Source organism: Manis javanica, chromosome 5, assembly GCF_040802235.1.
Source record: "Manis javanica isolate MJ-LG chromosome 5, MJ_LKY, whole genome shotgun sequence".
NCBI classification, from domain to species: domain Eukaryota; kingdom Metazoa; phylum Chordata; class Mammalia; order Pholidota; family Manidae; genus Manis; species Manis javanica.
Genome location: NC_133160.1, coordinates 139,031,331 through 139,047,790, shown reverse-complemented (window position 1 = coordinate 139,047,790; position 16,460 = coordinate 139,031,331). Strand labels below are relative to the sequence as shown.

The 16,460-nt window shown below is 40.2% G+C and overlaps 1 protein-coding gene across 5 annotated transcripts in view; it reads right to left on the bottom strand.

Annotated features, from left to right (window-relative positions):
- Nucleotides 1-16,239, bottom strand: part of ATP8A1 (ATPase phospholipid transporting 8A1) — a 222,501-nt gene extending 206,262 nt beyond the window's left edge. For 3 of the 5 annotated variants that reach the window (XR_012131751.1, XM_037002853.2, XM_037002855.2), the window contains exon 1: nt 15,912-16,238. Coding sequence is in view for 4 of the 5 variants with exons in the window: in XM_037002853.2 (XP_036858748.1) it covers nt 15,912-15,960 (49 nt within the window). In the remaining variant the exon portion in view is untranslated. Of the gene's footprint in view, nt 1-15,911 lie in introns of all 5 variants that reach the window. The other 2 variants (XM_037002854.2, XM_037002856.2) reach the window with 1 other exon arrangement.
- Between the last annotated feature and the right edge of the window lie 221 nt (nt 16,240-16,460).

The following is a 16,460-nucleotide window of genomic DNA, read 5'->3' as shown; positions in this document are numbered from 1 at the left end:
AAATGACTCCATATGTAAGCTACAAATACAGGGTGAATAAAGATATTACTTACTATAACATACTAAAACTAAGGTTAGCAAAAAACAAGTAATGACACTGCTGAAAGGCTCAAATTCATCAAGCTCCCAGAGTAGATATCATACCAACTAAAAATAAATGTGTTTACTCTTCATTTGGTTGTACTGAATTAAGTATTTAATTTAGAATTTTAAGGGAAGTCTTTGAAACCTAATAATCAAGTAGCATCATATGAACATCACCATTTCTGAGAAGGGAAATCTAAATGAGTGTAATTAGACCCTTAGATAACTGGGCAATAGACAAAAAGAAATTTACCAAAAATATCCATATGCTCTTGTTTTCTTGGCTGTCAACCTGTACAGCTTTATACAATCTATTTCTCATCCTCTCTGCAAGCAAGTAAATTCAAGGATCTGCACCAGTGTTTTTCAACACTGCTGCTCATCGGAATTATCCAGGAGATAAAATATCAATGTTTGGACCACATGCCCAAGGACCAGACTGACTGATTACACTGGTCTGGGATATGTCCAAGCATTACTGTTGTTTAGAAGCTCTTTAGTTGATTCACTGTACAGCTATGGTTGGGCACTGAGGTACACAACATGGTAATAAAACAATCCACATTATATAAATCTCCCATTGCCCTGACCACAATGGATACACTTTGCATTTAAAGATGGCAGAGTCATTCTTACTCATGTCATTTCTGCAACCATTACTCACAACTGTGAAAATAAAGTGATGAAAATTGAGTAAGTTCACTTGAGAGCATTTATCACAACCATTCTGGACTTGATGGTGGAATGAACCAAACTTAAGTTTACGATATGGAACAGTACATCAAATTTGGATAAAATCTATACATAGATCTGTTTCATGTCTTTGGTCACAGACAGTACATAGACTGGATTAAAAAAAAAAAAGTAGAGTCGGGATCCAAGACAAATGGTCAGGACAATAGGTGCACTCAGAACTAAAGAGCTCCAGCTGGCCAAGAGCAACAGTGGGGAAAGGGAACACAATGGAATTCAGAACCCTAGATGGAAAGCCCAGTTTGGCATTAGATCTGCTCACTGGTGAGGAGTCCAAGCTAGGGTCAGTGACCAGGGTCTCCTCTCCCAGACCAAAGCAGGGACTGCAGTTCTGGAGCTCTATGAATTGCTTGACAGGGACTTGGGGTCCGAGAAATGATGACAGGGTGATTCCTGCCATACCTCTAGAATGCTAAGTCAGAGCCTCTTAAACATCTCCTACTGCTAAGGTTTTCAGGGCTGGAGGAGGGCTAAATCCCCATGGCGGTGAGAGAGAGGCAAAGAGAGAAGATGAGCTGCAGGTGCTGGAAGGGGATTTCTTTTACATCAAGTTGGACTGCCTTCAGGAGTAGAATTAGGCACAAAGATCTAAGCCAATTACAGAAGTTTAACTATCCTAGACTGGTGTCAAACATCTTTCTGATTCACTCTTGCATACCACTGTTTGCTTACCAAGTGCTTCACTCAGGAAAGCCAACCTAATATTCAAAAAAGATCTGGCCCACTAAAATGCTTTCCTGGTCCAGAACTCAGGCTGGAATTGGCCTTCTTAGGAACAGTGACTGCTGAAACTACCACCAAACTAACCTGATCACATTAAGCACAGCCCCTAATAGATCAAGATCAGTCATCTTCAGAGATGGCTCACATGCAAAAATGAACAGGAGCTCAACTGAAAACAAACATTTCCCTTTGACCAATTTGCTGTGTGAATGACCAATGAAGCCAAGTTCTATAGTCCCTTAGATCAACAAGAGTGACCATCATTGCACAGACAAGCATATTACTCGAAGTTACTATCTATGTACACACATTTCATGTTAACATTGAAATAAAAACTAATAGGAAGGTAGGTCAGGATGGTTTTCGCTTACCAAATCTATTCAAAAAGAGAATTTTGCAAAATGGGAACAAATAACAGATTTCAAAAGGCGCCATGATTATATAAAACCTCTAAATTGCCCCAAGGGCCATGTCAAACGCAGTATTATCTAGGCACTAACATAATGTGTGAGGTTTTATGAGGATATTTGTATTTGCCTTCCCTTGTAAGGAAGGAAGTTGAAGGCTTGAATGTCTACTTAAGTAAGAATTATATCCACACATGTATTTTTAATAAGCATACTTTGAGCCATGATTTCCATTATAAAATCACTATATTCTGAAAAACTCTAGTAAATTCTAACATGTTAGTACATGCTGGAGGTATAATTTACAGCTGTGCAGTCTAGAGTGGCAGCCTCTAACCTATGAAATGGGAACCAGGAACATGAAATGGGACTAATACAAATTGAGATGTATTATAAATAAAAAATATACAGGAGATTTAGAAAACATACTACAAAAAAATGAATGCAAACTATCTCATTATTAATTTGTACATTGATAATACGAAATAATACTTTGGATATATTTGAAAGCAAATACAGTATTAAAATGAATTTCACTTGTTTATTTTTTAAACTGTGGCTAGTAGAATATTTAAAACTGCGTATGTGTCTAGTATTTATAGCTTGCATTTTCTTTCTTTCAGTGCTGATCTGAAATGCAAATGACAATTTGATATGAGTAGATTCCATGCAATCATTAGTGAAGTTCCAGTTGGTCTAAATTTTGAACTATACTCCTAGCACAGAGGATTAAAAAAAAATAGTAGTATCTTGGCTCTTTTGTAAGGGCTACTATATGAAACCTTCAAAGAAGTATATTGGAAACCGGAGCCCAAAATTCTTGAGCAGATAAAAATGAACCAAGCTTGCTAAAAAAAACAGTGTGACCAAAAATACTTGGTCACATCTAATTAATTGAAACCTCATTAAAAAATACTTTGTTTTCTGGCATGCAGTATAATTTAAAAACCTAGAGATGAAAATTAACTGAAAAAGCATTTAAAAGGCAAGACTTCAGACTCATGGTCAGTTTCAAAATCAACAGCTTCTACCTTATATGTGCTAACAGTCACAAACCAGAACATATAATTTTAGAAAGGATCCCATTCACAATGTCTTCATAAACTATAAATCACATAGGAACAAATCATTAAAATGGGCAGGATTTAAGAAAACTCACCAGCACATGAAAGAAATAGCAATAAGTAGAGAGAAAAACAAAGTGTGACTCACTTATGTGAAAGATATCAATTCTCTCAATGTAAATTTATACACTTAATGCAATGCCAACAAATATCCCAGCACATTTCAAAACTTTAGTGATACATTCACTGGCTCAAGTGGAAAAATGAGCATGAAAATAGCCAAAAAAATTAGAGAAAATAGTAGTGGGAGTAGGCCAGCTATGAGTATATTTTTTATTAAACTGCAATAAAGGAATTTGATACCCTAGGCAAAAGAAACAGACCAAATAGAGAGGGGGAGGGAGAGAAAAGGTGAGGTAGAAACTGACTCCAGAAATAGCTCAACTATATATATGTTAATTTAGTATATAAAAGCACTTAAAATCAGAATGGGAAGAATGTATTAATGAATAATTGATTATGCTAGGTGGACCATAATCTGAGAAAAAATAAAATTAGGTCCCTACCTCCTATATCTCAACAAAATAAATCACACAGGAATTACACATATAACTTTAAAATGAAACCTAAAAGTCCTAGAAGGAAAATACAAGTGAATAATTAGCATTTTCTTGTATTAAGAAATGATATTAAAGCAGAAACATAAAACTTGAAACATACTTAAAAAAATTAACTTATATACACTAGAAAATACTATAAAAAGTTAAAAGATAAACCATAAACAGAAGTCATATCTTTAACAAATGAGGAAGTCTTAAATTCAATGAAAAACATCAACACAATTCAGAGAAAGTTAAAAATAATCACAAAACTTACCATAATATATTCAGCCTAATAATTAAAGCAATATAAACTTAGAGATTCATATTTTGCATTGCACATTTGAAAGGATAAAAAAGGCATCTACCCAGTGCTGGAGAAGGGATAGAGAAATAGGCACTCTTGTCCACTTTCAGTGGGGGTGTAAACTAGTATTCTGTAATATGTATCAACAGTCACTAAAAAGGTACACACCTTTGACCTCCAATGAGTTCTACACAATGGTATAAAGGGCATATCAAAGTGTGGGCAAAGGGTCTGTTTGTGTTTATACAGAGGATCAAAGCCTAATTTGGCTACCCAGAAAATGAACTAAGATACAATATGAAGAAGAACTTCCAACATCAGCACTCTCTGGAAGAGTCATACCAGAAGATGATCATCAAAAACCTCAACAAAGATCCAGGCACTGCTGCAGTTGTAGCTGCATTCATCCCACCGGTTCCTGGACTTGCCATTGGAATGAAGAAGGAGATATCTAAGCTGGCCTGTGCATACAGTAAAACAACAAATTTGACTGGATCTATACTGTTGGAACTCAACCAAGAATTAGGAGAAGTGCAAGTTGTAGCGCTCCAAAATCTTACAACTACAGAATATCTACTGTTAAAAGAACATATGGGATATGAACAGTTCCCAGGAATGGGTTGTTTTGTCTGATTTCTCTCAGACTGTTCAAGTACAGTTAGACAATATCCATTATATCATAGACAAATTTTCACAAATGCCTAACTGGTTTTCTTGGCTTCACTGGAGATGGCTGGTAATTATAGATCTGCTTTGGTTATGTAACTGTATTCCTATTATGTTAATATGTGAGCACAAGTTAGTTGGTAGTTTAAAACCTATACATGCTTAAGGTACTCTACAAGAAGATATGTCAAAGAAATAATCAATCCTCCCATGTTTTCTTCCATCTGCTACCTCTATAGCTTTTCTTCTTCCTTCCTAATTACAACCCTTAAATAGAATTCGTGCCTCATATCGAATTCACCAAGTATCATAATTCCTCCAAGTGGTAAAGATACCTCAAGACAAATGCTGGGCATAGAAGCCACAGGGCGTAAAACTGCAAAGAAGTAAAAAGCTAACCTTTTCAAACAATATTGCTTCTCTCTCACTTACCAACTTTACATTTCCCTGTATGGCCCCGGAAGATGACTGGTTAGCCAGAGACGGGTAAGATTCCTCAAGGGAGGAACAACCTAAGACAGGCACAGTCGCAGGGGAGCCATCAGGTGAGAAATTGCGGACCAACAGAGGTGAGGCTTAGAACCTCACCCCCCCTGTTTTGAGAGAAATCTTCTGCATCCGTGGATGTATTATTGCCCTTGTCTAGCTTGGATTAACACATAGTCTACAGGCACACACCTGATCATCTACATTTGCTCTCTTACAACACTAAACTATGTTTTCTACCTTTATCTTGCATCTACCTACCACTTCAGCATTTTATTTAAAATAATAATAATAATAATAAAGGGACAAATGTGGGATTCACATATAAATCAAGTATAAAAATCAAACAAATATTCATATTTGACCTGATTGTTTATAGTTCATAATGAGTGATCAAAACTGAAAATTTTTGTGATGACTGCCCTTGTACTATTCACCATGTAAGAACTTACTCACTATGTAAGAATTTGTTCATTATGTAAGACTTGTTAGTTATGCTTCAGAAGATTGGAGACTGACGAGAATTAGGCTGGGGGTGGATTAATGATTGTGCATTGAGCATTGAGTCCCCTATACAGAATTTTATTGTTGTTAACAACCAATTTGATCAATAAATATGAGAGATGCCCTCTCAAAAAAAAAATAAAATAAAAAAATAAAGGTTTCTATTAAAAAAAAAAAAAAGGTACAGACCTTTGATTCAGAAATCCACTTTCCAGGGACTTTCAACAAAGAAATAATCAGGACAAAGAATATCCCGCGTTTCTCCCTGCGAGACCTGGGGGCGGGTGCCTGAGACCGGTGCCTGAGGACGGAGGAGGTCGCGCGTTTTTCCCCTTTATTTTTTTTTCCTCTTTTTGGCGAGCGCTTTTTGGAAGCCTTGAAGGGACGGGGACCCCAGTGCTAGGGAGGCACGGTGGCGGGACTGGTGAGCGGGTGGCTGGGACCGGCGCCTGAGGACAAAGAATATCCCCCGTTTTTCCCTGCGGGACCGGTGGGCGGGTGCCTGAGACCGGCACTTGAGGAGAGAGGAAATCGCGCGTTTTTCCCCTTTTTTTTTTCTCTTTTCTGCGAGTGCTTTTTGGAAGCCTAAAAGGGACAGGGACCCCGGTGCTAGGGAGGCAGGGCGGCGGGACTGGTGAGCGGGTGCGTGGGACCAGTGCCTGAGGACAAAGAATATTGAGCATTCCTTCCCTGCGGGACCGGTGGGTGGGTGCTTTTTGGAAGCCTTAGTAACATATTACACACTAACTTAAAAATGACCAGAAGCAGGGAATCTGGGGATCTCTGGGCACTCTAACCCCCTGGGCAGCAGGGAGCACAGAGGCCCCTTACGGAGATAAATAGTCTCCTGGCTGCTCCCCCTCCAACGGGGCTCCACCATTTTGGAGGAACAGCCCCAGCCAGGCCAAGCCCACAGCAACAGCGGAGATAAACCCCAAAGCAACTGGGCAGGAAGCAGAAGCCCTGTCTGCGCACAGCTGCCCAGCACAAGCCACTATCGCTATTCTCCCAGGAAAAGGCTACAAACCAACAAAAGGAAAGCTCTTCCAGCGGTCACTTGTACCAGCTCTGCAAACTATCTCTATCACCATGAAAAGGCAAAACTACAGGCAGACAAAGATCACAGAGACAACACCTGAGAAGGAGACAGACCTAACTAGTCTTCCTGAAAAAGGCAAAATAAAAATCATGAACATGCTGACAGAGATGCAGAAAAAAATGCAAGAACAATGGGATGAGATGCAGAGAAAAATGCAAGAGCAGTGGGATGAAGTCCGGAAGGAGATCACAGATGTCAGGAAAGAGATCACTGAAGTGAAACAATCCCTGGAAGGATTTATAAGCAGAATGGATAAGATGCAAGAGGCCATTGAAGGAATAGAAGCCAGAGAACAGGAACGTATAGAAGCTGACATAGAGAGAGATAAAAGGATCTCCAGGAATGAAACAACACTAAGAGAAATATGTGACCAATACAAAAGGAAAAACATTCGTATTATAGGGATACCAGAAGAGGAAGAAAGAGGAAAAGGGATAGAAAGTGTCTTTGAAGAAATAATTGCTGAAAACTTCCCCAAACTGGGGGAGGAAATAATCGAACAGACCATGGAATTATACAGAACCCCCAACAGAAAGGATCCAAGGAGGACAACACCAAGACACATAATAATTAAAATGGCAAGGATCAAGGACAAGGAAAGAGTTTTAAAGGCAGCTAGAGAGAAAAAGGTCACCTATAAAGGAAAACCAATCAGGCTAACATCAGACTTCTCAACAGAAACCCTACAGGCCAGAAGAGAATGGCATGATATACTTAATGCAATGAAACAGAAGGGCCTTGAACCAAGGATACTGTATCCAGCACGACTATCATTTAAATATGATGGTGGGATCAAACAATTCCCAGACAAGCAAAAGCTGAGGGAATTTGCTTCCCACAAACCACCTCTACAGGGCATCCTACAGGGACTGCTCTAGATGGGAGCACCCCTAAAAAGAGCACAGAACAAAACACACAACATATGAAGAATGGAGGAGGAGGAATAAGAAGGGAGAGAAGAAAAGACTCTCCAGACAGTGTATATAACAGCTCAATAAGCGAGCTAAGTTAGGCAGTAAGATACTAAAGAAGCTAACCTTGAACCTTTGGTAACCACGAATCTAAAGCCTGCAATGGCAATAAGTACATATCTTTCAATAGTCACCCTAAATGTAAATGGACTTAATGCACCAATCAAAAGACATAGAGTAATAGAATGGATAAAAAAGCAAGACCCATCTATATGCTGCTTACAAGAAATTCACCTTAAACCCAAAGATAAGCATAGACTAAAAGTCAAGGGATGGAAAAACATATTTCAGGCAAACAACAGTGAGAAGAAAGCAGGGGTTGCAGTACTAATATCAGACAAAATAGACTTCAAAACAAAGAAAGTAACAAGAGATAAAGAAGGCCACTACATAATGATAAAGGGCTCAGTCCAACAAGAGGATATAACCATTCTAAATATATATGCACCCAATACAGGAGCACCAGCATATGTGAAGCAAATACTAACAGAACTAAAGAGGGAAATAGACTGCAATGCATTCATTGTAGGAGACTTCAACACACCACTCACCCCAAAGGATAGATCCACCGGGCAGAAAATAAGTAAAGACACAAGGCAAACAACACACTAGAACAGATGGACCTAATAGACATCTATAGAACTTTACATCCAAAAGCAACAGGATATACATTCTTCTCAAGTGCACATGGAACATTCTCCAGAATAGACCACATACTAGCTCACAAAAAGAGCCTCAGTAAATTCCACAATATTGAAATTCTACCAACCAATTTTTCAGACCACAAAGGTATGAAAGTAGAAATAAATTCTACAAAGAAAACAAAAAGGCTCACAAACACATGGAGGCTTAACAACATGCTACTAAATAATCAATGGATCAATGAACAAATCAAAATAGAGATCAAGGAATATATAGAAACAAATGACAACAACAACACTAAGCCCCAACTTCTGTGGGATGCAGCGAAAGCAGTCTTAAGAGGAAAGTATATAGCAATCCAGGCACACTTGAAGAAAGAAGAACAATCCCAAATGAATAGTCTAACATCACAACTATTAAAACTGGAAAAAGAAGAACAAATGAGGCCTAAAGTCAGCAGAAGGAGGGACATAATAAAGATCAGAGAAGAAATAAACAAAATTGAGAAGAATAAAACAATAGCAAAAATCAACGAAACCAAGAGCTGGTTCTTTGAGAAAATAAACAAAATAGATAAGCCTCTAGCCCAACTTATTAAGAGGAAAAGAGAGTCAACACAAATCAACATAATCAGAAATGAGAATGGAAAAATCACAACAGACTCCACAGAAATACAAAGAATTATTAAAGACTACTATGAAAACCTATATGCCAACAAGCTGGAAAACCTAGAAGAAATGGACAACTTCCTAGAAAAATACAACCTCCCAAGACTGACCAAGGAAGAAACACAAAAGTTAAACAAACCAATTACAAGCAAAGAAATTGAAACAGTAATCAAAAAACTACCCAAGAACAAAACCCCGGGGCCGGACGGATTTACCTCAGAATTTTATCAGACACACAGAGAAGACATAATACCCATTCTCCTTAAAGTGTTCCACAAAATAGAAGAAGAGGGAATACTCCCAAACTCATTCTATGAAGCCAACATCACCCTAATACCAAAACCAGGAAAAGACCCCACCAAAAAAGAAAATTACAGACCAATATCCCTGATGAATGTAGATGCAAAAATACTCAATAAAATATTAGCATAAAATAAAAAAATAAAGGTTTCTATTAAAAAAAAAAAAAAGGTACAGACCTTTGATTCAGAAATCCACTTTCCAGGGACTTTCAACAAAGAAATAATCAGAAAAATATAAAAGGTATAAAAATGCATTTGAGATTGGTTTACTTAAAAAATCCTGAAATGACCTAAATGTTTACCCATAGAGGATTCCTTAGTAACATATTACACACTAACTTAAAAATGCTAAGCTGCCATAAAATTAATAACCTATATGTCCAACAAATATTGAGCCCCTATTGAGTACCAGGCTCTGCTCTAGGCAGAGGATATATACAGTGACAGTAGACAAAAACCTCTTCCTTCATGGAATTCACATAAATCCATACTTGATAGTCGAGGATGTCCATGAAATACTAAGTTGGATTAAAAACTAAAAATAATGAAGTGTATGATCTCATTTTTCTAAATATATTTCTCCTCTTGTGAAAAACAGCTGGAAAGGATATATATTAAAATGTTAACAGTAGTTATATTTGGATGGTATAGTTTGGGGTGATTTTTACAGTCTTCCTGACACCTTTGCAGTGCTTTGCCAATGAGGAGGTGTTACTTTTACAATCAAGAGAACAAGTCAAGCTCTTCCATTAAATACAGTTTAGTTACCCATTCATCGGATAGAGGGCAACTAGGTGGCAGGCAAAGTTGTAAGTGAAGAGCGTAAAGCAGTGAACAGATCAAACAAAAATCGCTCCCTTTGCGGTGCTCAAGTTCAGCAGGATGGTATCTAGAAGGTCTGATTATAAAACATCTCTAGGTCACACAATTCATTTATTCACTCAACCAATACCTGGTTCTATTATGTAACACACAGTATCTGTAGTGGGAAAAAAGTATGAGTAAGCAAACAGACAAAAATCCTTTAGAGAGCTTACTATTCAGAGGATAAGAGTGTTGAAAGATGTGGGCTCTAGTGAGGAGTGAAGAATGCAGCTGTTGCCTTTACAATACTTAGATTCTAATGGAACAGGGTGACTAGAGACCCAGGCAGAAAATATCTAAGTTCAGAAATATCCTCTGATCTATACAAACTTTCCTGTGGCTTTAAGGTAGGCACAGGATTCAATTTTCACTGTTTTTGAAATGATATAATGAAAAAATGAATGACACATAGATTAGATGGATATTCACATTAGAAAACATAAAACAGTTTTAGTTCTGCCACCCTTAATATCTTCAAAATTACACTAAGCAAAATGACATATATTTGGGATTATCAAATATTATTACACACCCTCTCACAGTGCCATGTCAGGTACAAATCTTTAAACTCATCTCCATGTTTCCTTTGGGATTTCCCTCATTCACACGTTTTTGTCCCACCATCTAATTAGCAGGCCCACAGCAGGTGAATAATACATGTTCATTAAAGGAACAAAAAGAATCTTGGTCATTTTTTATCTTTTAATGAAAGAGCCTCCTAAAATTCTTCCTTTAACAGTTCTTACAGACATTACTACTTTAATGCTCCTTTTGTTACCTTTTAAGTAAATAAAACATAGTATTCTATATAATTACAAACATTTAAAGTTGCCATTTACACAAACCTCTTTAGGAAAACAATCCCTTAAACAACTCTTGAATTTATCACTTAGCACGTTTTATACAACCAAATGAATGCCTTCATTTTACCATTATAATATCTAGAATAAAATGAAAACCATTGTGTAGATATGTGTTTTTGTGTATTGTCTGTTGTTGACAATTTAATAATTATTTTGTAAATTATGAGCTTTCGGACATTTAATTCTAATAAGAAGAGCCTTTGACGATCTGAGTACCTGATGGTGACTGCCTGTTAGTTGTCCACCCAGGAACCATTCTTCCTTTTTCCTTGTTAGTAATAAAACTTTGAGCCATGTGCCCAGCTAGAAAACTCCATTTCCTAGCTTCCCTTGTAGATGGGAGCCAATGCAAAATAAACATTAGTCTGTGTGGTACTTCCAGCGAAGTCCTTTGCTCTCTCTTTCTTCCATTTTTCCTAACTAGAACCCCTACATGACGGCTGGGGCCTCAGTGACCACGTTAGGACTTTAGGGAAGTTCTACACTCAGAATTGTTGAACAGAAATGCATAAAGGGCCAGTGTCCCATGACTTTAGGCAATTGGGCATAGCTGACCTGGACTGCCTACCTCTGTACTAGTGTTAACTAAGAAAAACTATTTTTTTTGCAAACCATTATTATTTCAATCCCTACTTCTAGCGTTCCTAATGTATTCACAGATCCATTTGATTTAGCTGGGGTAGAAGTGAAGAGATCTAATAATCTTAGCTTTTCTGTTTTATCTTGTCTTGTTTTTTGGCAAATTTATCTACTGTCGGGGTTTCAACTGTTATCTCTGAACTCAAGATTCCCATTTGATTTTTCCCACACTGAACCTACGAATTTCTAAATATCTTCAAATCATGTCCATATGGCTGTCCCAATGACTTCAAAATTAGAATGTATATCTTCTCTTATTGTATTGACCTTCCTTCTCAATTTCCTTATCTTTTAAAATATTTTCCTAATCAGGTTTAAGAGTGTAAATCAAAGTTCCTCAAAATGTGTTTCACCTACATGAGTTCATCCTGAACAGCTTATCTATTTTAATCCATTTGTCTCCTGTTGCATATCCACAATATTCCTGTGTCCTATGATGGGACTTTTGCAACCTCATTTCCTACCATTCTCACCCTCACTGTTCCTTCACCACCACTGACACCCTTGCCTTGGGGCATTTGCTCTGGCTGTTCCCTCTGCCTGGAACACTCTTTCCCCAGATCCCCACCAGGATAACTCCTTCACCTCCTCCTTGTCAATTTTTCATTGAAGGCTAGCCTAATGAACCTATTTAAAACTGCAATCCACCCACCATTATGCATTTTACCTTCTATTTTTCCCACAGCAAGTACCTCATAATGAATTCTATAATTTGCAAATTTATTGTGTTTTCTTTGTCTCTTGCCTCACTAGAATCTAAGCACCTCCAGGGCAGAGTTTTTTTTTTTTTTTTTCTGTTCTCTTCACTGATGTGTCCTGGGTACCTGGAACAACACTTGAAGGAGCTCAAAAGATATCTGTTGAATGTGTTAATGTTCTACTCAGATATATCTGATTCCTTCCTTCCCATTCTTACTGCTCCATTCCAATACTAATCCTGGTCTTTGTCATTTTCAGACTTTTTTTTTTAACTTATTTAAAAAAAACTTATTCCAGACTTATGTAAGACACTTCTTTGGGGGATGACTCCATTTGGGGGATGTCATAATAAGTTGGCTCCCAACTGACCCTGTTAGAGATTTTATACATTGGCATCATACTTGAAAGAGAAATTGGGTTAGACGAACTCTAAGATCTTCAAATTTTCGATTCCATGTCCAAATGACTCATCTTGGCATCTGAAATACTCTGTAATCTAGCAGTACTTTACCTATTCAAATTTATATCCTCTTTCCAAGTTTCCCTCTGCTCCTGGCCAATTTCCTTAACAACTCTAAAATAAGTCATGTTCACTTTCACCATTTTGTCAATGGTCACTATCTTTAACACCTTCCCTACTATTGAGAAAGACAGAATATCCTTTAGAACCTTGCTACTCCGACTGTAACCTGCAAGTCAGCATTATCCAGAATTACCTGTGAGCTTCTCAGAAATACAACTCTAGCCCCTCCCCAGACCTACTGATTTAGAATCTGCATGTAACAAGATCCCCAGTGATTCATGTGTACTGAAAGTTTGAGAAGCATTTGTGTGAGCGCTCATCTCAAATCCTTTCTCAATGACATGTTCGCCAGGCTGGACTCATGCTGTTATGTCCTGACCTTCCACAGGTTGCTCACAGCAAGCACAATGTTCAGTTAGTAATAGCTCCTCTTAACTATTTATTCCTTATTTCATGTAAGTCCTTTTGCCCCAGTTTGGTTGTAAATAACTTGCACACAGGACGCCCATGCATGTGGCCAATGTGGATGCAGAGAACAGAAATGCATTCACATCACTTCAAGGAAAATGAGAGTCTATTTAAACATTACTTGGAAACTGGGACTAGAAAACTCAGCGAGGGAGGTGCTCCAAGGGCTGGCTAGCCTCTCTCAGCAACTATCTCTCTGCCCCACTCTCATATCTCTTCCAGCCTTCTCTATTCATGCATAGTTTCTGCTTCTTCTTATCAGCCTTCACATGACCTGTTAGAGCCTGCCATTCTCTCCTCTACCAGCCTGTTCCCTTCTGTTCTTTCTGCTTCAATTTTCACTCTATGTCTGTAAGCTTAACTCTTTCCACAAGAGAGATGATCACCACAGAGAATCTGTTTGAACCAAAACACAAGGTTACAAGTGTCTGAAGCACCTACGGATTGTCTGTTGTTGGGTCGGGAGCCTACCCATCAGCTCAGGCTGAGGGCTTGCAGTTCAGAACAAGGCTGTTCAGCCAGTGGGAGCTGTCAGAGGAGAACAGTCCTTAAGAAAGAAAAGTGTGGGCAGGGCAGGCAACAGGCCACACCTCTAGCCCTAAGAGTCATTATTTATGTTGTCCTCACCAAAGTCCCCAGCAAAATGCTGAGCACATAATAAACTGAAACCAGCCAACAGGGGAGGGAAGGGTCATTCACCAAGTGTCACTATGCCCCCGACACTGTGCTGGACGTGTGGAAATACAAAGAATAACTAAGAAACTGTTGTCTTCCCAGAGTTCTTAATTCAAATGTGTCACTGAACCTAGCTATTTTTCCTGAACCATCAGACAGCACCACCCTCACCAACCCCCAGGAGTGCTGTAAGAGTCCATACGGCACTCTTTGTGGAAATGCCAGTCAAAAACAACACTATAGCCTCTCGATACTAATATAATCCTTTCACATGCCACAGGTTTTGCATTGTTTTCTGGTCTTTTCTCTCTTATTTCTGACAATATATGATTCATCTTCTGCTACTATATGAAAGAAATTCCCATTTTTACCACTATGTTTTCATTACCTCTATGGCTCACTCAGTAATGATTAGGAAAACTTCACTTCACCCAGAAGTGTAAAAAAAAGGAATACATTTTGTACTGTGTATTTTATTGTAACGCTATAATTTATTCAACTGTGCATCTAAAACTATAATGTCCTATACAGTTTTTGTTATATTACAAATGAAATAACTATGTATTAAATTTCTATGTAGGATACAGGTCAGTTTTCACTCTTGCATAGCCACCTACTCAGAGCAGTTTCATTTAGGGCTTCCTAAGTACTACAATCAGAACATCGTAGCTATTAGAGCCCAGTGGCCCCATTTTTCACATGAGGACTCTAAGGAGGAAAAATAATAAAATGCTCTGTCTCAAATCCTGGAATCCTATTCTCCCTTCCCTCCCCCCAAAGCTACTTTACCACCTGCCTCACATTAAAGGGTGAGGTGAGAGGGAAGGGGGGCAATCAGTGATGATGACAAGATAGACTAGTTTTCAAAAACATGTTATCCTACCCTTTGCAGGATTCAGGTACTGGTTTATAGGAAAGAAAAAAAAAGTACAATTTGGGATATGTACAATCTTGGCTTTGCCATAAGCAAAATCCAGGAATATTTACAGAATGTCTGCCCATGCCAGGCAGGACACCGAGGGCTCCTCAGGACGAAAAAGGTGTCTCAGTCCTCCAAAAGCTTACTTGCTATATACCCTCAGGCATCTGTTGCTCAATGCGGACAGGTGAAGAGATTCAACAGCTGATCTTGGGTGGAGCAAAGTAAACGCCTTACACCTTTGCTAAGAAGTCGGCTCATCTGGTCAAAGTGCACAGGGCCCGCAAAGGGAAAAGCAAAAAACTAAAAACACCTACAAAATAAAAGAAAACAAAACCTCGGATGGGAGCTGGGTTAGACTCCGCTGCAGAAGGCGGAATTGAGGAGACTGAAATGCACAGTATCCACTGAGCAACCAACCCCAATTAGGGCTCCTCGAGCTCTGACAGGCAAGGGGCTGTGGATAGAAGGATCCTGCAGCCTGGGAAAGGTAAACCATGTTGTCTGGAGCCATGATGTGCGGGTTGCAAAAAGGTGGGCGCCATAGGCGGGGGCGGCGGGTTGTGATCTGTTTATTAGGGTGGGGAGGTGAGGGGAGACTGGGAGGTTTGTGCGCTAGTGATGTGGGAGGTGGGCAGGACAAGCGCGCTCAGGCACAGGGACCAAACGGTCACTGCGGTGTAAAGAAAGCCTTAGGGCTCCAGCCCAGGTCACCAATTTGGGGTTCTGAAGCCGTGATGGGTCTGCAGAGCATCAAAAGGGGCGCAGAGAGAAGGGTCCTCCAGGGACCAGGCGCAACAGCCAGACTTACCCAGGTGGAAACGGGTATTTCTTCCGTAAAACACACATACACACACACACACACACACTCCGAGACCGGGCATCTCTTCCGTCTCACACACACACACACAGCCGGACCCCAGGGTGGCCCCGAGGTGCCCCCGTGCGCGCTCCGCATGGAGCCCCGTGTTGCAGCCACCACTCACCCTCGGCGCGAGAGCGGATTTCCGATACTGTTCTACGCATGGTGGGCATCGCGGCGGCCGCGGCAGGTGGGTCCTCAGCCCGCAACCTGCACCTGTCACGGCGCCTCGCGGGCTGAGGAACTGGCTGCGCCGCACGTAGCGTTTAGCAGCCGAACGGGTTCCACCGCCCACCCAGGGCAGCGCGGCCCCCGCACGCGGGCAGGAGGAAGAAGAGGCAGCGAAGGCGGCGGCGTCCGCAGAGCTGGGCGAGCTCGCCCTGCAGACGCGGAGGGGGCGGCCCGGCAAGGGGTGGAGCTTGGGCGCCGGCGCCGGGGCGCGCGCTCACTCGCTCCCGCGGCTGGACGGCGAGGAGGTCGGGAGAGGGGCGGGGAGAGCCCTGCGAGAGCCTCCTGCGCTCCGCCCCAGACCGTACCATCCCTGCGGGGTGGGTTATCTGCAGCCAGTCCCCTGCTTCTCCGGGCGCCTTTGCTCCGCCCCGCGACTTCGGCTCTTTCTGTCCTTCCTCAACGCCTTTCTGACTCGTCTTCTTGGCCAGAGGGCAGGAGATGC